General features: G+C 34.3%; 1 protein-coding gene across 2 annotated transcripts; it reads right to left on the minus strand.

Annotated features, from left to right (window-relative positions):
• Positions 1 to 796: 796 nt before the first annotated feature.
• LOC131060083 (RINT1-like protein MAG2) lies at positions 797 to 4,777 on the minus strand. 2 transcript variants are annotated; one of them, XM_057993183.2, is made up of 4 exons: positions 4,159 to 4,777; positions 3,935 to 4,042; positions 3,694 to 3,812; positions 797 to 3,169 (listed from the first exon to the last, which is right to left on the minus strand). In XM_057993183.2, the coding sequence occupies exons 1-4, from the start codon at positions 4,427 to 4,429 to the stop codon at positions 989 to 991; spliced, it is 2,679 nt and encodes an 892-aa protein (XP_057849166.2). In that variant the 5' UTR covers positions 4,430 to 4,777; the 3' UTR covers positions 797 to 988. The 2 variants fall into 2 exon arrangements, with proteins under 2 accessions (XP_057849166.2, XP_057849167.2); XM_057993184.2 differs by lacking the exon at positions 4,159 to 4,777 and having other exon boundaries at positions 3,694 to 3,798; positions 3,935 to 4,045.
• Between the last annotated feature and the right edge of the window lie 16,149 nt (positions 4,778 to 20,926).

Genomic DNA, 20,926 nt, shown 5'->3' on the forward strand with positions numbered 1-20,926 from the left:
TCATACTCAATGTTAATGGTGTAAAACTGATGTAAAAGCCGATTGCTGCTTTGAATGAAGAACAAACTTAAAATCAATCAATCATAGATTTTGGTAATTTGCTTACTTGTTGGAAATGAAAATGGCTGAAGCAAGGAATGAACAATCGAACAAGTGAAGAACAAACAACTTCACTTAAGAAGAGGAACATAAAATGTACCTTTGAGAAATCCAATGTCTGTGATCACTCTAGCTAAGTGGGGTTCTGCTTCCTTATATCAACTGAATTAGAAAGATTACAAACAATTGCCCTTTTTTGGAGCCAATAAGGAGACCATGGGACTATGTTCACTTCTGCATTGCCTCTTCCTTCTTGCTTAGCTCTTACACTCAGGTAGTGGCATTCAATGTTACTGGAGCCAATACCAAATCAACTCTAGATTAAGATAGCTGGCATTGCCATCTCCCCTTCCCATCTTTGAATCCATGTGAAATACATATGTATAATTTGCAAATATGTCCATTCACTCACTCACATTGACTTTGGAGTGAAGTTCTGGATACACAGTAAAGCCAATAGATGGGGATGTGAAGCGTTTTTATTGCCTGTGACATCCTTGCTTCCATTTCTTGTTACAGTGATGTGTTCAGGCTTAGATTATACACAACCTCAGCTCAGACAAGACGTACCTTCAACGTGAAAAACTTAGAAGATAATAGATCAGTATAGAATTTTAATATTAAAGTAAATACTTTTTCAAAACTTGAGATAATGATTTGAAAGATACAAGGCAGGGAGTTAATGGAGACCATAAAGTTCAATGAGGAATCAACCCTTCTATTCAGAGTAGTTATTTAAACCAAGACAATACAACAGATCAAATATAAAAATAAACCAAGCCAATTATGCAGGCTCCAAGAAGAATCGCAAATTCTGGTTGGATGAAGCTTGTATTCCCTTTAATCTGACTGTAATCAAATAAATTACTCAAACCAGAAAAGTGTGGTGTCAATCTTCTAATATTCTCTGCCTTAGAATTTTTTCTGCATTTCCTGTTGATATTTTCCTTATTCCATATTGTCTCAAGTATTTCAATTTAGTCCCATCCTTTCCATCTTTCACATCTGAAGATGGAGCAGATAAAAATTTTCGTAAAAGCTCTACATCAGCAGGTGGCATGAGAAGTAGCCGTAAAGAATCACTTAGAAGTAGAAAAAAACCTGCAGGCCGAGCACAAAATGGCTTAAAGACTTGGAATAACGCATGCACATCAACCTTGAACTGGGAACCACCATGATTGGAAAATGTAATATTGCTTATAGGAATGTTGGTAAAGAGTAACTGATCTAAACTACTAGCTAAGCTTCGCCAAAGTTCCATGAAATCCACTTCATTCAGAGCCCCTTTTAAATTCTTTAGTTGACCATGCAGGACATCCAATGCCTCAACAAATGCTACAGAAATAGAAACTTCAGAATTTGCGCACTGTGTTCCACTCTCATCAATTTTCATGGTCTCTTCTGGCATATCCATGCTTTGTAATTCCTGCTTGACAACTTTTTCCTTCCATTGTTTCTTGTTGCGTAAATATTCTCGGCATCGAGCATCAAATCCTCTTAAAATAACAGCAATGAGCTTTCCAAGCCAGTCTCCTTGAAACTTCTTAAAGTTCTCAATTTCTTCATCAAAAATAGAGCCACACAGATTGGAGCTGTTCTCTATATTCCTTACCGAATCTATACCAGCCATTATGTCAACAGTTTCCCTCCCTTCTGACTCTCGCGCAAGTTGAAGCTCAAGAAAAAATATATCCTCGCACCATTCCTGCAGAATGCATTCACAATACCTAGCAGCATTAATGGAAATGGCAACTTTTAACATGGCCTCATCATCTGCCAGAGCAGTCAAGGCTTCAGCTTCCTGACAACGTTGAAGCAACAGATCTAGATACCCTGCTAAAATTGGAGCAGCAGCGGTCCTGATAAATTGGAAGCGCAAAAGAATATCAGGTAAAGTACGACAGCGATTTACCACAGCCCATGTAGTTGAAATTACAGATTCTGCCCCTGAAGGAGCCTTGTAATCCTCCCAAGTAGAGAGCACAAAACTTCCACGAGTGCTTCCATTAGTCAACTGACTATTGAGACCAGATAAGAGATCTGTCTTCACATTGATTCCCCAGGATCTTTCTGTTTCAAGCACACCTTTCAGTTTTTCCTGCGCATCCTTCAGCTCTATGTCAGCCCAAAGTTCTAACCAGTCAGGACGGTCACAAAATACTGTCATACATGACATCCTAAGTTCCAAAATATTTGGGGAGATTCCCAAGGTCTCTGTATCCTCAACATGAGAGGGTGTGACCCCTGACCTCACTACAACCGCTTGCATTCGCCTATCAAATGCAATAATAAGGTCAACAAGATGAAGCCATGAACTCCTTGCCTGAGCAGATGCTTCCTGCTCCACCAAACTTGTCAAAAGGTCAGGAAATATTTGCTTTGCAAGATAGGTTGTGATCATGGATACCGTTGCAGAAACCCATTCTTCTCTTGCACTGTACCCTACAAGCCTTGCCCTATCAAGAAGGGGCTGCAAAACATTATCAATAGTATCAATAAATTCTTCACTAATTCTGTATCCAAATGCAAAGATCAATTCGGGATTTGCAGTCCACTTTGCGAAATGATGCTCTGCCCTTGACATAACTGGTGAAACCAATTCTTCTATAGTCCAAAGTGCTTCATGCAAATTCAGCTTCAACTTAGCACTCTTTCTTTTAATCGCAGAAGTGTCACTACCTTGTTCAAACTGATTGAGCTGACGCATTCTACGGTGCAACTGAACCGATTGCAGCATAGACAAGGCTAAAAAGCTCTCACTGTATCTTTCTTTAACATTTCCTTGCATTTCAAAAAGTGGGTTCGGCATTCTTATGTTTTTACCTTGGTTGTCACTTCCAAGATTTGTTGTTGCCAGGGAAGGCGGCCATCCAAGAGAGGTTAAGAGTGCACGATGGTCTGCAATAGCCAGAGGCCTCAGGGCAGCTATTGCCCGATCCACCCTGATATCCACAGCAGTCAGAAGACGTTTCCACTGGGGCCTTGACTGTACAATTCCATCTAAAACATCCTCTATATCCTTAAGAGCCTTTACAGCCACCAATTGCTTCTCTTGGGGTCCTGCAACAATCTAAAGCCAAAACCAACACAAACGTTATTGTACAATTGCACATTGCAATATGATTTCAAAACAGCAGGCAAATCTTACTAATATATTATATATATCTCTACAAATGCTCAAACTTCCTTGAAGGAAAGTTCTGTAGAAGAACAAATGATCAAACAATGCTTATTTCCTCAATATACAAGATAAAGCTCAGCGGCTGAATATACATCAAGCCATATTAATTACAGCAAGCAAAAATGATAAGATTTACAATTCCAATCTACATATCCCTTCCAACAAGGGCACAAATTCATCCCTTCCTGGCAATCAAGAAAAATGCACAATAACAAAGTAAGTGTCTACTGTTGTATTTGAAAATGTATCTAATTTCCTAGAATATATATTTTGTTTCCTCAAACTGAACATTATTTTATGTTAAGTCTGCTTCTTATATTTCCTTATTTCGACACGTTAGTTTAAGCAGCTTATTATGGATGTGCACCCATAATATGCACTATCAAGTAGTCATTTTCGAGACAGTTACTAACCTCAGAATCACTCAAATTCAAAAGCTTTCTAGAGGAATACTTTCTCGACTTCCCAGCCATGGCACTGGAAACTGCATCTTCAAGATCCCCAACTAAAGCCTCCAACTGTATTGCAGTTTCTGCGAACAAATTAATTTCAAAATTCCTCATAAAAAATTAAAGAGATCAATTGAGTTGCAGTACTAATAATAATTAAAGAAAAAAAACAGGGAAAGTGGTGGCAGAGATTCTGGGTCCATACCTGCATAGATTCTAACTTTCTCAACACTTGCTACCTCTCTTGCAAGTTGTGGCAGCTCTTCAACCAGAATTTGTTCATTTTTACTTGATGTTTTGAACCCAATTCCCTCTGTTATCGTAAATTTAAACAAAACCCAAATCATGTAAGTATCCGCGAACCCTAAAATCAGCTGTGCGTGTTATAAATCTAAGTAAAGGTCTGGTTATAAAACTCTATAAACCTACCTGGGCTCAGGTTGGCTTCGATTGTGTGAGTGAGATCTTGAAGTAAGCTTCTAATTTGATGGGAATGCGAAGCCCATTTGAAAATTGCTTCTGTAGTTTTGCTGTCAATGGTATTGAGATTGCTCTCTAGTTCTAAACATTCATTTTCCAAACTTGAGGCCAATTCAGGAGCCTTTACGAAATCATCATATGTCTGAAATTGTCGGTCCAAATAGTCCAAAGCAGAGGCTGACAACTTGCTCGGATCTGGCAGTGATTCAGAGGCTTCCATTGTGAAAAATTCTTTAGTCAAATCATAATCAGCTTGCCTTGTCCATTCAGGTGTCGGGTGATATTTTCAGACTTCGTTCTCAAAATACAGGAAGAACACAAGGATTATAGGGTTATTGGGCCTGCAATTTTACGGAAGCCACCATTGTTGGCTGCTATGGCATCACTTCTAGCAACCCTTAGCCGCTCCCTGACTTTTCATGGACCCCTGCTCCTTGGCTTGTGTTGTGCCCTGAGAATGAATGAGCACCCAAATCCTTTCCATTGCCAGGACCATCGCTGTCTTTTAACCGAAAGAATGTAAAGCTGCTACTCACAGACAATTTATCAGCGTTGTATGGAAATACAATTTTTTTAGTTTGATTTAATTTATGAAGGTGTATTATATCATGCTCCTCAAATATTGTACTATTTACTTATTATTAATAATATATGTTATTTTTTAATTAAAAAAATATTGTAGTGATTATTTTATTTAAAAAATAAATTCTACAATGGATTTAAAAACCTAAGGTTTTCATTAATTGACTTTGGGGTTTTTATGATTTGTGTAATTTTTATTTGTTATAATTTTGAAGATTTTTTAAAATATTTTTTTTCTTAAATTTGTTAATTTTAATATTTCTTGTTTTTCAATTTTTTTTTTTTTTTTTTAAATTAAGAATATCTTAAAGATCTAATTTGTTTTGTTTTCTTATATATTTTTTATAAATTGGGTTCATTCTCCTAACTTTCATTCATAATATATTATAAATATTCTAACCAAGGCTACTATTGTTTAAACATTAAGATTTTTCCCACTACTATATGAAGAATCAAATGCAAAGTAGTTTTTAATAATTATAAAGATCATGAAGATTTTGCATTTTGAAAGTTTTACTAGACATATTTTATTGTCTTACATCTCTTTTCTCTCATCTTAGGAGGATTTTGCATTTTAAAAGTTTTACTAGACATATTTTATTGTCTTACATCTCTTTTCTCTCATCTTCGGGAGGATTCCATGAAGAATTTAAAGCTAAATTTTCAAATTCTAAGTATCAAACGTAAGTGAACCAATTGCTTAAAAAGAGGAAGCTTTGTATTGCTCAAGGTTTAAGGCTTCTCCTACTAAATTAACCTCTCAAATGGTTGTTTTTCTTGTTATTGTTATGATGATCCTACCAATTGTAACTTCTTGATCATAGTTATGGGATGGTTGTTGCTCAGTTTTGGGGGTACTATTTATTCCAGTCTTCCTGGTCATGTTTTGTTGTTATGTAATGAGCTTATTACTCAGTTGATTTATGCTAGTCATAACTTCTGTTGTGATGGTTTATGTTTTGTTGTTTTGTAATGAACTTAATTGATTTATGTTGGTCATAACATGTTACTATTATGTTTTCCAATTGTAGTATCTAGCTATTGTGTCTTCTTTATTCTCTCATTGAGAGTATTTTGACTATCAATATAATGTAATTGTTTTCTACATTATTAAAAAAAAAAAAACATATATTTGCTCAAATTGGGAAAAATTGATGAAACAGGTGGATGACTAGGATTTGTTCTTCTATTGAGAGCTTATCCTATGAAAGGTGGAGTGGATGAAGATAGGTGGTGGCTATTAGTAGTTACTTAGATTATCCATGTATTTATTAATTTATTTATCTCATATAGATAATTGATTTTTTCCTTTGGAAGGTTTGTTAACCATTTTGATCAATTACCTAATTAATTTGATTTATTGTTTTTTATTAGATTATTGTGGATAAATTATTTCTTTAAACTAATTTAGATATTTGTGATGAAATGGTTCATTTAAGTTAATTAAATAATAAAATAGTATTTAATCGGTTTTATTTTGATGAAGTGGATAATGTGAGATTTATTATTTAATGAATGAAGGTTGTTAGGCACTAAGATGGGGATGATGATAGAGCGTTAGCAAGATTTCAGTGCCCATAATTAGTACTCTTTCGTACTAGTTGTTAGTGCCAATTTTTTTCATGCATAATTTGCTTGGTCCAAGTCCCTTTTTCCACTTGGCATTGTTTCTCCCATCATTTATAACCAATCTAAGAAATCTTCAATTAGACTCCTTTTGGTCAAATTTGCATGTGTCTACCCTTCATCATCCCCCATTTTCCCTTCAGGTTCTCAAAGTTGTAGAGCTCCAAAAAGTTCTAAATGTGTAGTTGTGTCATCATTTTCATAAGTTCGATAAATTCATGAAATGCCAACAAATCCTCCTTTCAATTGTCTCGCTCTTCAAATGACATCAAAATATTGTCACATAAAATATCAAATGTTTTCAAGGTTCACTAGTTGTTGAAAATGTCGACAATGTTAGCCTCAAAACCAATTTTTTTATCAAAGACTCACCAAGCTTCAATGTCAACAGGTTCACAAGTTCAAAAAATCACCAAAATGTTGACCTCTAGATAAAATTGCAATAATTTAACAAATTTCTAAGTATGGAGTGTTTTTATTTGTTTCTATGATTTGTGTGAAGTTGCAAACTTTTATTAAACTACTAGATATTTTTTGCTAATCCAATATCCAACTCCAATGTCAAGTCCTACATGAAGATTTTGCAGAGTCTTGTTTCTTCCCTTGTTCCTTCCATTTCCCTTCTTATTCACCATTTGCAGGGTTTCAAATGAGATTCAAATATTGGTCTCTCATCTCGACCCTGTCTACTTCCACATCAATTTTATACAAGCTTTCATTTCCTCTTTTTGTGAACTTTTGGGGTTTGTTAAGGTTTCCCCTTCTCCTTTCTACATCCTAATCTTCAATACTTCTCTACTTCCAATTCCCTGAAACCCTTAATCCCTTCTTTCTACTCATCCTTGCAAACTTTCAAAGTGGATTTGGACTTATTTCCTATCATCACATGTACTTCTCATGTCCACTTTGCAAGCTTTCTCCACATTATTCCTACTCCTTTCATGAGATTATTTTGAGTGTCACATCCACTTCATATTGTTTGTCTCATCCTTCCTCCTTCCCCCTCAAAATTTTCTTTGTAAACTTTAAAGGGACATTTCAACATCCATTCAAATGTGCATATCCTATGTTCTCTTCCACATCAAATTCATATACATAATCTTAAGGCCTTTTCCAATGTATTTATTCTAGTGTAGAGGTCAATCTAACTTCCAAACATCTAGTTACACACTCATACATCTCATCCCAATGTCCATTCCCTCATTTTTCTTCTAGCACTTTCTCCCATGCATTCCATTGATTACTTACTTGTTCTATGAAGTTATAAGGGACTTTTGAACCTTCTTCTAATGTCTAGTTCCAATGTTTAATCCCACGTCAAAATGTTTCATCTCCCATCCTCACATCTTGCTCCACTTTAAATCCCTACATTTTTTCTAGATCACATCCACCACTCCCATGAACTTCCCAAAATTTTATTCTGGCCAAATTTGACCCTACAACTACCCAATCATGTTTTTCCTATGGAAAAACCATTGTTTATCTTGGGACATGAATTCCAGTACAAATCCAATGATGGAAAATGAGGGTGACCATGTCATCATTAATGATCTTGGTGAGTTTCAACTCCCAATGATCTTCTTGTTGATTCGTAATCATTCATCTCATGGATTTCATGGGCTTTTCTTGTAATGCACTCAAAGGTGGCAATGTCCTTTTTTTGTCCAATTCCTACAAGAGACTGAAATGAAGGTTATCTATGTTCCTACATGATTAATAACACTATTAATGACCTAAGAAGGATGTGAATGAACAAAAGATGTCTTCGTCACATCTCCTAGTAGTTATGAACCTTTCTAGAGTAGGATTTTTAAACCAAAACATAGAGTTGATGGTGTCAAAGGCATAAACAACCTCTAAATTTGCAAGCAACCATGAATATTTTTGCAAGGCTACTCCAATATGCTAAGAGAGATAATTTTGCATGTTTTCATTTTTTAAAGAGGATGGGAAGAAAGGTTGCAAATAAATGAATAGGTAAAAGGGGTTTCAAACTGATAGCTTTTTTCCTCCAAACAAAAGGTTGAAGTTTTTTCATATTATAATGATCTAGGTTTTCCCCCAAATGTGTAACATAGTATTGTAATCCCATAACAATTAAAATATGCATATCTAATATCTTGTGAATGTATCCAAGTGAATTGTGTATGCTACTAAAGATTTCATACACGTTCTTAATCACACTTTGGTAATTTGAGTATTACTTTTTATTAGTTAGTCCTCAAAATGATTGTAACATCTTTGTAATGCTTTTGCAAATTGTCTTGTCATTTCAATACAATAAATATATGGGTCTATTTACGATAAAACTAATTCATGTTTATTTGGATTTTCTATAATTTTATTTTTAGTTTACATGCATTCATAGAGCCTAAGTTGTGTGTGGACTTAAAAGGTGTAGCCTTTAGCGATATCTTCATTAAGGTCTCACAAAGTGGATTTTAGTCTTTGCATCATCTATGTATAAAACGTGTTGCCCAGTTGGGTAAAAGCACCTATCCACCTTCTACTCAACCTCCTATTGCACCAACACACTTAAAACAAATGAATATTAAACTTCAATTTTTATTGTGTTGATTGCATTTCATTAACATACATTTCTAGATGTGCATAAGAACATTAGCAATTATCATAGCCACATTATCAAACACTTCACATGGTAATTTATCTATTTTATGAGGGTGTGAGACCTTGCATTATCAAACCAACATACAAATAGTTGACAAACAAATAGGAGTATAATATACACTATGTATGATTTGTGTCAATTTATGTGTCCATTTCCTATATTTATATCTAGCAAGGCATCTTAGGGACACTCTCTCTTGGCCTAGCAAAGTCTAAGATCAAAGATATTACCTACCTTAGTGAATTGGTTTGTAGTTGGCATGTCTACACTTAAGCATAAAGTTTTCTTCCTTGACTTTTACGCCCTTGGTGCTTAAGAAAAATTACATTTATGGATATGGGAAACTACAACTTTGAGCACCAAGTCGTTGCCGAGGAGGATTAATTTCAAAACATATTTCAAAGACCCTAGTGATCCAATATCTTTAGTTTTTTATTGGACAAGTTTATATTAAATCAACTTGAACCAACATTTTAGCACAACCAAGAAGATAAGCTCTTAATTAAAATTTTGAAGCTCTTAATTAAAATTCGGAAGACTTTTATTGATAATGAAATTTTCATCTCTCCTAAGTGGAGAGTGGCAATTTTATTTAAGGTCAAGTCCAAAACCAACTTTCAACTCAAATAATTGAAAATGGAAAGACGAGGTCATTCACGAAATGCACAAGGATATGAAGATGTGACAACCCAAGCAAGGAAATATCACACCACTTGGAAAGCTAAAAACATAGGTCTGTCTATTGGATTCATTCATTAAAGAAGTGATGTTGGTACTTCCAATGCAAATAGTATATTTGTTGAATTGAAAGATCAATACCCATATACCTACAAATGATTGAAGTGATAAAATGATTAGAATTGGTACAAGGCATCTTAGACATGAGTATTGCATAAATAAAATAAATCTAAATATAAGATATAGTGATATGTCCCATGAGTTGCATACTAGAGGCATGAACCTACCCAAACCTCTATATGTGAGAACTATAGGAGTGAGTTTACACCACAACTCCCCTATGTCGTGACACATAAATTATCAAGAGAAAGACCCTACCTTCCATGATGTTAATGTAGTTGCATTATCAAAATCTAAATGTAGGGGAAAAAATGATTATATAAACTTGCTTGACCAAATCAAATTAAGGTAAAATGAAATCTTAGCTAAGATTGAATTGTAGCAAGCCCCAATTGCCCAAAATTCTCGATAGCTAAATTAAAATGGGAACAATTCTCAATGTATTCCAAATCAATAGATACCTAATCAACAATGCAACTAGTAGTACAATGTCAAATAAAACATGGGAGTTCCCCCTTTAAAGACAATCTCAAAGGTTCATACCACCAAGAAAACCATTAGGCATGGCTAGATTTAAACAACTAGAATTTTACGACATTCCAAATTATTCTAGTCTAATACCAAATAAGATTAAAGGAAAAGTGTCAAAATTCTAGAACAAAAATGTTGTCACTAAAGAAGAGCATCTTAGATGCTTCATCAATGTCGGTGATGAGTGTGAACTTAAAGATAAAGATGTCATGATGAAATTCTTTGAGCCATCATTGAAAGAAAGTTCTAAAAAATGGTATAAAGGCTTTTTAGACAATAGAATAGATTCATGAGATGAATTTGTGAGGATCTCCATATTGCAATATGGAATGAGCATCAATCCCAATTTTGCAATCCATAAGCTAGCTAATAATATAAAAAGGCCTAAATGAGAATATTATTGACTTCAATAATAGGTTTGTAATGATAATGAGGAAAGTGTCTCCCCTTTGGAGTCCATATGAATCAATGTGTTTATGTATATGTAATATTTAATGCAAAACTAGGATATTGCTTTTGCGGTAAGAACCCTCAAACATTAAGACGATCAACATAGATAGCAATATGAGAGCACTTGGTAAATATGTTAAGAGAGTTCATGTTAAGATCTTAAAACTTAAAAAAGTACTTCAAGCAAGACCATCACAACTGAAGATAAACTTAACAAGAATGAAATTGTAATCTAGAAAATTTATGAAATTTAAATGTACACAATTTCATCCAAAAACTCTTTTAAATCTATCTTATAGGCTGTAGAAATCATATGTTGACCACTGGTACTAAAAAATGTTTATTCTTTGATGTTCAAGTGGGAAGCTTTTTAACAAAGCATTTGACAAAAGCATACAAGAAAATAGGTCGTAATGCAAACTTTTCATGTGCATTTGGAGAGTACAAGACAAAAGTTAAAATTCAATGTATGATAACATTAACCCTACTATGGTCAAAGTGATGTGTGGCAATAGGTTAAGCAAATAGGTGGTAATGCAAACTTTTCATCTGCATTTGGAGAGTACACGACAAAAGTTAAAATTCAATGTATGATAACATTAACCTTACCATGGTCAAAGTGATGTATGGCAATTGGTTTGGCCATAAATTCAAATCAATGTTTATTTGTGTAGGTTAGATCCTAAACAATAATATATGGATGTTTAAAGCCAGCATTAATGAACTAGTGAGTCATTGCAAGTGAGACTTTGAATAAATAATATTCGCAAAATGAAATCTATAAACCTAGAAGAATCTATTAAAGACAATTTGAGAATTCAATAAAGAGTTTGATGAGGCCTTTCTTTATAATTTTAGTCAAGGTGGAAGCCAAATTGGAATGTAAGCCTTATAAATGGACAAATAGACACAAAGAAACAATCTAATTTGTTGAGTTATTTTGATGTATAATTGAAACAATTAGAGAAGCTTATATTGTAAGTTCTAGTGCATTAATTGGGAGAACATATGAAGGCATGTATAGTTGTATAGTGACATTCAAACTAAAAATGACCAGAAAACCTAGGTCAATTTTTTATATCTAATAATTTATTGATGCAACTAAGTGTAGGTTAATAAGAAAAGGAAAATCTTAGTCATTTGATGTGTATATGAGTACAATGTTCTCATTGGACTTGGATGGTTATATCTTATTAGATGATGGAGTTTGCTACATGGACATGATGAAAAAGAGTCTAGATGATTTGTTGGTTCACTTAAGGTTTTCCTATAACCAATGGAGATGCCACCCCATTAAATAATTGACCATTTCAAATATAATCGCTTTAGCATGTAGCATTGCCTAATGTGTGACCCTATATCAATATTAAACACAATTATTCCAAAATAGACATGCAAATTAATTTGATTCTCTAAAGCACACATATTTGAAAGCTCAAAAACATTATGAAAGTGAGTAGTTAGAAAATATTATTTTTGAGTATTAGTAATTATTATGTTGTTTAAAACAATTAGGATGGGGCAATTGATGATAGAAAAAGTAACATTTTAAATCAATGAGAGATGATTAGATTTAACAATTATGCATTTTAAATGAAGATTGGCCTATTTTTTGAAGTCATTATAACACTATTAATTGTCAATACATATTATTTAGAAGAATCTCATTTGAAAATTGTATTGTAATGCCCGCCAAGAATACCCTACAGAAACTAACTAGCTATCTAGAAAACTAGAGATTTTTTTTTTAGATGGTTGCAACAACACATAAAGTTTAAATTAAATACTTACATTTAATTAATATGATTACATAATCTTAAGTGCACCGGCGTAATCAACTTAAATAATATTTAAATTTCTTTCCCTAGGGTAACTTAATGACATTACTTAGATACAACATAAGTAAACACATGTGCAACATTAGTTAGCATTGATACATGATTTTCCCCTACTTAAGCTAATATTCATTGCATTGAATAGAACATAGGAAAGTAACCATTTAACCCATTGAATACTTAATCATGAACTATATCATATTTAACACTTCTAACACATTAAGTCCATTTTCATATCCAATTATCAAATGTTCCTAAGCTAATGATCCTAATATACAAGATTGTCCATACATCCCTAAAATATAGTCGATGCCTTTTTGTATAAAAGAATTCACATAAATCATCATTACATTACATACAAGAACCAAAACACAAGGCAAAGGTTCAATCAAAAAATACAAACTCACTAGAGGCTTCTACAAAAAACAGAGGTTGAGGCCCTAGGAAACACATAGGGAAGAGTGTCATCATATGCAATTAACATGGGTTTTCTTGGTAGTCTGACCCTCTCCAAACTCCAAACCCTGGCACCCATTTGATGCACATGTGAAACCAAACAATCCTTCCATGGAGGCAAGGAAGTCAATCTATCATACAAGCCTTCCCAATCTCATCAAGAGCCTAAACAAGCACTCCAAGTCATGAGATCTTGTCATTTGCCTACATGACCACACGAGGCATGACTAGGGAACCAACAATTATCTTATTAATGTGTGTTCAACCCAACCCAATTCATTTCATTTAATGTTATCACTTGATTAACCAACTCTCAATGAGATTCCCTAGTAGCCACTTGAGGGCCCCGACACTCGCTTGAGAGCCACTCCTACTAATATGCTCTTTCAAACTAGGGTACAACGAGAAGACCGCAACAATGTCATAACATCCATGGTTTGCATAACAAATTATCACAACCACATCTTATAAGAAAAGACCTCATAATTCCACATAAAAATTATCAAGAATGCAAGACCAATAATCCCAAATTACATGCATAAGGAGGATGAAATAACACATAAATTCCTCAAATTTAATCAATTAGCTTCTAAAAAAGTCATTCCAGAAAATAAAAGACTCCCAAACAAGCCTCTGGTTTATCCTAAACTGACATGAAACTCAAAAACTAAGCTAGAAATACAAGACTATGAATTAACGCTTTTGACAAATCTTTTAACACATATATAACATAGAGCAATGCATATATAACACATAACAATGCATAAATAACCCACAACAACACATAAATAACATAGAACAACACATCGATTACATAGAAAAATGCATAAATAACACATAATAGCGAATATATAACACAGAACAGTGCATCAATTACACAGGATAACACATAAATAACACATAACAATGCATATATAACACAAAACAACACATCAATTACACAAAGTCGTGCATCAATTACTCTGGGTACAAAATCTGACTCTTACCCAAACGAAACAGTGGTAATTTCCTATCTAAAAACATATTCAACAAACTCTATGACCAAAACTTAATCCACAAATGTATAATCAACAAACAATATCAAGTAATACGAAAACATTTTATATCCAAATAAACAAAACAATAACCAATTTTTTTTTTTCAAAACTTCAAAGGCAACTTGCAAACACACAACAAATAATCTTTTCTCATTTTGAAGAAAAAGTTCAAAACAAAAGAGGATCAAGGGATCCACCAACCTAGACAAACGTAGAATTTGAACCAAAAACTTGAAAGAAAGATGTATCCACGCGATCACCTCTTCACACAACAAGCAACACACAACAACTAGCTTTCTCCAACACAAACACAACAACAAAAAACTCCAAGAAGCTCCTTCAACCACGCTAAAAAATGCACAAAAAACTTATACAAAAATCCAAGAGAAACATTCTATAAATCCAAAACTGCAGACCTTCAACACATCAATCCACCATCTCCCATTTTCGAAAACCTAAGCAACCAAAAACCCTTCCCATGAAGATTCTCTCCAAAACTTCAAAAAACTTCTTAAAACTAAAAATCTTTGAAAATCAAATACCATCCCTTTCCTAAAACACTGAAGAATAAAAATAGGAACTAGAAATCTTAAATCCTTACTCAAACGTGAGATCTATACAAACAATCTTTTTCTTACATACATGATCACATAAATAAACACTCAAAAGTTCTATTTAGTACAAATACATCATTGGTTAATGTATGCCGAAAATGTGGGATCAACCTAGAAGAGGAGAAAACAATTCAAACACGCCAATGAAGCATTGCATTAGATGTTAGAAATCAAAACGCAAATAAATTAAAAACACTAAAATCACCTCATTGTCCTCTATCTCTAAAGATCTCTAAGATTCAAGGTGGCCATCACTTGGAAGAGCACTTGATCCTCAAGATGACCACCTAGAGAACGGGTTTTAATTGATTCTACGATCAAAATGGATGCAACTATGATCCTAGTGAATGATCTAGATATGAAACTAGATAATGATATGGTGCAAGATATTGATATGAAGCTAAACTAATATGAAAATGATACTAAGATGAAGCTAACATGATATGAGATTAACATGATATATCTAAGATTATAATGCTATCAAAATGATCTAAAATGTTATTTTATCAAAGAGAGATAATATGCTTAATGTTATGAGACTATAATGTAGATGCATAAAAGTTTGATATGGAGAATGAAGAATGAGAGCTCTATTTATATGGAAAATAGGGCAATGGAGGGTTGAGATTGAATAATCTCAACAAGGGCTAGGATTGAAAGTTGTCAATCCATATAAAGAATTCCATCCAATCCCAAGTTGACAAATGTCGCCTTGAGATTGCTTGAGAGGAGATGCAAGAGAGATTAAATGCCCGAGGAGACATGGTGGTTACCTTAGGAGGTAAGGTTGTGGTTGGGTTAATGGATAATCAATGGATAAAGCTTTTACCCAAGGGGTAAACTCTTGTGCAAGGGTTAATAGGATAACTAGGGTCAAAGTCATGAGTGCTTGATGAGACCCTTGAGTTAGATGAGGGTTAAGTTAAAGAGAAAGTCTCTAACCATGAGGGGAGCTTGGATTAACCATTAATGGTTTGGAAGACTTTGGGGACAAATTTGTAAGAGTCCTTCCAAATTTGGGGAACTCAACAAGTTAACTTGTTGAAGAGATAAAGTCTTAAATGCATTTAGAAGACTTTCTTCCAAACTTGAGAAGTGACCTCCTAAAATTTAGAGAAACGACATGATTAAGAGATTAGACATGATTAGGATGGGATTAGGAGGTTTCTAGAAGGATAATTAGGAGGCAAGTGGGAGATGTAGGATTTTGCAAGTGGGGGGATTTTCAAATAAATTTAGATTTATTTAAATGCAAAAGGGGTTTTAATTAAATGTAGATTTAATTAAAATGGCTTGAGGGGGGATTTTAAGTAAATGTGAATTTAATTAAAATGGCTAGAGGGGGGATTTAATTAAATGCGAATTTAATTAAATGGCTTAGATAGAAAAATGGGAATATCAATCAAATCTTTAATTTCATTAATAGGCTAATTAGAAGAATAGGGATATTAATTAAAACTTAATTAAATTAATTGAAAGAATTAGGGATAATTAAATGAATAGAATTTACTTAATTTGTTGTGCAACTTTTAGGTGTCTACGGTTAACATCCTTATATTTCATATCAAGATGGGAGAAGATGGGGAAAGAAAAGATATCATTCAACTACTATATATATTTATACATTACATGCAAGTTCTTCACATACACATCATGATCTATACTAAGTCATATTCATATGTAGAACACAAACACTTCATCTTACTATTCATAAGAAATGCAATGCATCACTCCAACATAATAAGCTAGTCATTTGAACAAAGCATTAGTTAAGGGAATACACGCAGTTTTCTCCTAATCTATAACATGATCATTTGCATACTTAAAACAACCTTTAACATTTGAGTAAGCACTAATAATTACAAGGAAAACCAAGGCCGCATAGAATCATATAAACATTGCTTGCATCAAGGAGATGCACAAGAAATAAATACACATATTGCACACAATTATGATTTTCAAAAAGAATGAGAGAGGGAGAGCACAAACAGATGCATCTAAAATCTCCAAGGTCCTAAGGACCCTTTTCCAAACATAAATCTCGAAGGACACACACAAGACAAAGAGAACACTATAGCACACCACACAAGACTAAGAGCAACAACCTTAACCAGAGATCCCAATGTTTACAACACGAGCTTTGATACCAAATGTAATGCCCGCCAAGAAAACCCTAGAGAACTAAGCCAACTAATAGTCTAATCGAACATTTTAAAAGGAAAGAAGATAAGTAACAATACATTTAACTAAAAGGATCACATCCTCTTAAATAGTGAATAATCATGAAGCTAATCACAAACCTAACTTCAATAATTAATCCATAGAATCAACATCATCATAGTAATCAAAATGAATCCACTAATATTAAAGAGAATATCAATATAAGGAGTGAAACAAGAAGCAAGGAGTATCAAGAACACAAACAAGTCCATAAGTATCTAACACATCCTATCATAAAGGATAAATCAGGGAAGGGCACTACATGTATATTGGTTTTTATTAAATAAGCAAGAAACAAGGTTCTCAATCTTTTACAAAGACTGCCAAAGGTTGAGCAAAACAAACCCAAGCTAGCCAAAAACAACAAAGAAAAAGCATGACCAAAAGAAAGATGTACAACTACAGCCAAGCTGCTAAAACAACAACAAAGAATTGGGACCTCCCAAGGTCCCAATGCATTGGTCTTTTGCCCAACACTCGAGTATGAGTTTGGGAGAGGAAATTAGGAAGATCTTTATTCCTTCCTCTTACAATAGTCCAAGAAACATTATCTTCTAAATTCTTTGCACAAGGGGAAGAAGGGGGATTCCCCCATAAAGAGCCTATCAACATGCGAAGAGAGTGCTAAAGAACATTAAGGTGAAGGGTAACCTTCCACTACAATAATAGCTACAGGCTAATCCGAAGTGGTGGGCAAGATGGGCTATGAGGTTGGGGCAAGAATTTCCCAATTAAGTCTGAAGAACACGATAGAGCCACACCAGGATCTAAGGACTCATCATCATCTTGCAAGTATGGAGGATTGGGAGCATGAACAATCAAGTGATCCTCATTAGCATTCCTCCACCAAGTAGCAACGCCCTTATGACATGAGAGAGGGAATTTGTACCCAAATGGCTGAAGGCATGGCAATAGTGGCATTTGGCATCTAAATGGGAGACCCTTATAATCAAGAGGTTCAGTCCAAGAACTATCCCTGACCATCAAAACCAAATCCTTAAAAAGTGGCTTGGAGATGTTGAGGTCCACCAGAATACAAGCAAAAGTAAAGTGCCCCATGTAGGATGTAGAATAACCTTCAAGAAGTAACAAATGGAGTTGGCTATAGCCTCATAACATGAAACCTCCCAAAACTAGAGGGGGGGGGGTTCGAAAATCTAAACCAATGCAAATTTAGAGGCTTAATTAGAGGATTAAAGGAAGTTGACCAAGGCTTAATAGAGAGAATGCTCTTCCCACACCCATAACTTACCCAACACCAATTTTTGTCCTAAAAAATGCAGAGGAATGAAAAAAAAATTCACACGGGAAAAGCTCAATCACTCCCACACCAAGAAGACTCCAGGAAACAATCTAAGTTGATGCAATTGCAACAAGTTGAAGTAACTTGATTAAAACTTGAATAGTGAAATGAGGTGAGTAATATAATTGATTTGAAATAAATGCAAAGATACTTATGGAAAAAACCTTTTTCAATGTGGTTTGCTAACAATAGAGAGAGTGGCTCAAAATTTTGGTAGACATGTTTAATCTTTGGACACAAATTTTGCAATTGAGTAATCAAATTCTAGAGAAAAACATAAACTAAGAATTATTTAAAAAGATGAGTAAGACGGTCAAAACAAGCCATGATTTCATACACTTTGATGTTTTTAAATTACTGAAATGAAAATTAAATAATCATGTGGTAAGACAACTTAACATATAGGAATATGGTTAATGATATGAATTTACATGTAAAGCTACTCATCCCACTTGCAAAAGAGCCAAACCGGGTATTAAATATATCCATATAATAGCCATTTTCCTGACCATTCATAAAACCAGCAGTACGGTCAATTTATTTGTTTTACAGTTAAACAACAGAGTAAGTTGATGAAATATAGGCTAGTATCATGAATGAGGACTCAAAATTATCATGATGTATTGTTTGTTGCATAATAAATCGTGTCCTTGCATAAGCAATAAAATTATTGTTTTGGAATGTATCTTCTAGAATCCCTGCAAACCTAAGCATGGCTCATTCTAATGTTTTTTAATTTAGCATATTTTTCTTAATCTATTTCGAAAAATCTAATTGATTATTGCATTCTTTTGGGTGGCATTTTCATTATTTTTCTCAGCATAAAATAAACATAATTAATAGCATATAACAAGAAGCATAATCTAGAGCAATTTGTATGGTTCCAAAGTGATTATCTATGATTAATCTCAAAAATAGTGCAAAGGCCAAAAAACAACCAGGCACCTAATGTTTCTATGCATTTTAGAAGCCAAATGCAGAAAAGGACATTGTTGGACACATGGGATCCAGCTTTTATGTGTTCTTCTGTATCTGTGGCCAGCTGGGCTCATCTCCAACAGCATGCAAGCTGATCACCCAGATAAAATTGGGCAAGTCTCTGGACTCATTGTAGTTATCAAATAGCTGGCCCACAAGAAATAAATTATAACTGTGCAGATCAAGGGATGCCTCTCGATCCCTATAATGCTTTTATCCTGCAGTACTATCTGCATAGTGGAATTGAATTCGATAACCTTCATCCTAGTCCCTTTCATCGCAGAAGTATCGTTCGCAATGTAATTTAAAGCAAAGGGCAAATTAGAGAGAAAATTGGTCTTATATGTCCCCTTAATCCAACCAAAGTAATGTGATTGAAAAAGAGTAGTGGGCATGACAAAAATGATATAGTGTTGATGGAAACTTTGAATGTGGTATTGTTGGGGCATATGCAGGTTTCGCTTTTAGGGCATGGATTTTGTCCCAGGGCTATTGTGAATAAGATTTTCACTCAGGTCTGACGAACTGTTGCAGGACACTGCATTTGCCAGGCTTTTTATCTTCAGGGAAAGGACATCCATCAAAGTATAAAGCATAGAGGATTAAAATAGCAGAGTTCGAAGAGATTATCTGGCATGTTTTTTACCTAAAAACCCTATCAGAATTGAATCTGCCCATCTTCTGAGTGTAGGCAAAATATGCCGTCTCCTGGGCCTCTGCTCTGAGATGCTAAACTTGTGACACCTCTCAGACATGATAACAGTGTTTGGTCTGCCAGTTTTCTGGCAAGCAGTCATCCTGCCATGGCCAACAAAAATGCGCAATAAAGAAGAAAAAATGTGTTTGCATATTGTCTAAACTGAGGCTTCGTTATGTAGCAACTCATAAAAACAGTAATTTAAGACAAACACTCTAGAACAGCACGAAAGAAGAATCAGCAGGTTACAGTAGACAGCTGTACAGAGTGAAGAATTCATATGATTTCATTCAATGATGAAAATCATATCAAATTGTCTCCGCATGCTCATAAACCATATTGTATTTTTCAATGACCTCCATAGCATAGACTTGTTTAGAAGTGGTTGAAACTTGTTTACCGGCGGGTCAGCATATGAGACAATTTGCCAGGTGAAAGCTCACACAAAATATGACCCATCGGCCCATCATAATTTACTCTCCTGTCAAATGTAGTATAAGCCAATGTAGTATAAGCCAAAGATAAAGAGATAGTGGCACAGATGGCATCAAGGTAAGGCACACTGTAGTCCAATTCAAAGGGGCTATAGCTGAAATGGATTCAAGGCAAGAAAACTAGAAGGTGCAAACAACAATAATTATTAACCCATTTTGGGTTTGCTGTTCCAATCATATTAACCTTGCCGAAAACAACAATAATTCAAAACTTTCCGTGAGGTGGCCCTTTTAATCTTAATCAGCAACCATGATTATGAGTTGAAACCGAAATCAATAAAATTTGCTTTTTCTTCCAACAAATCATTTTAAAACAATACTCAAACATAGCAAGCTTGTAGTTCTACAAAGCAATAGACTTTGTTTTAACTGCTTCTAACCTTAAGACTCCTACACAAAAACACTTGTGGATAGTTTGATATGGTTCACCAAGTGGGAGGTAGAGTTTCTCACCAGCACCATATGAG

This window comes from Cryptomeria japonica, chromosome 1, assembly GCF_030272615.1.
Source record: "Cryptomeria japonica chromosome 1, Sugi_1.0, whole genome shotgun sequence".
In the NCBI taxonomy this organism is placed as follows: Eukaryota; Viridiplantae; Streptophyta; class Pinopsida; order Cupressales; family Cupressaceae; genus Cryptomeria; species Cryptomeria japonica.

What these genes read in the sequence shown, in the direction of transcription:
- LOC131060083 (XM_057993183.2), bottom strand. Translation starts at nt 4,429, where the DNA reads ATGGAAGCCTCTGAATCACTGCCAGATCCGAGCAAGTTGTCAGCCTCT. An exon ending in CGAAGCCAACCTGAGCCCAG is followed by an intron (nt 4,043 to 4,158) that starts GTAGGTTTATAG and finishes TTACGATAACAG; the next exon opens with AGGGAATTGGGTTCAAAACA. An exon ending in GAAAGTTAGAATCTATGCAG is followed by an intron (nt 3,813 to 3,934) that starts GTATGGACCCAG and finishes ATTTGTTCGCAG; the next exon opens with AAACTGCAATACAGTTGGAG.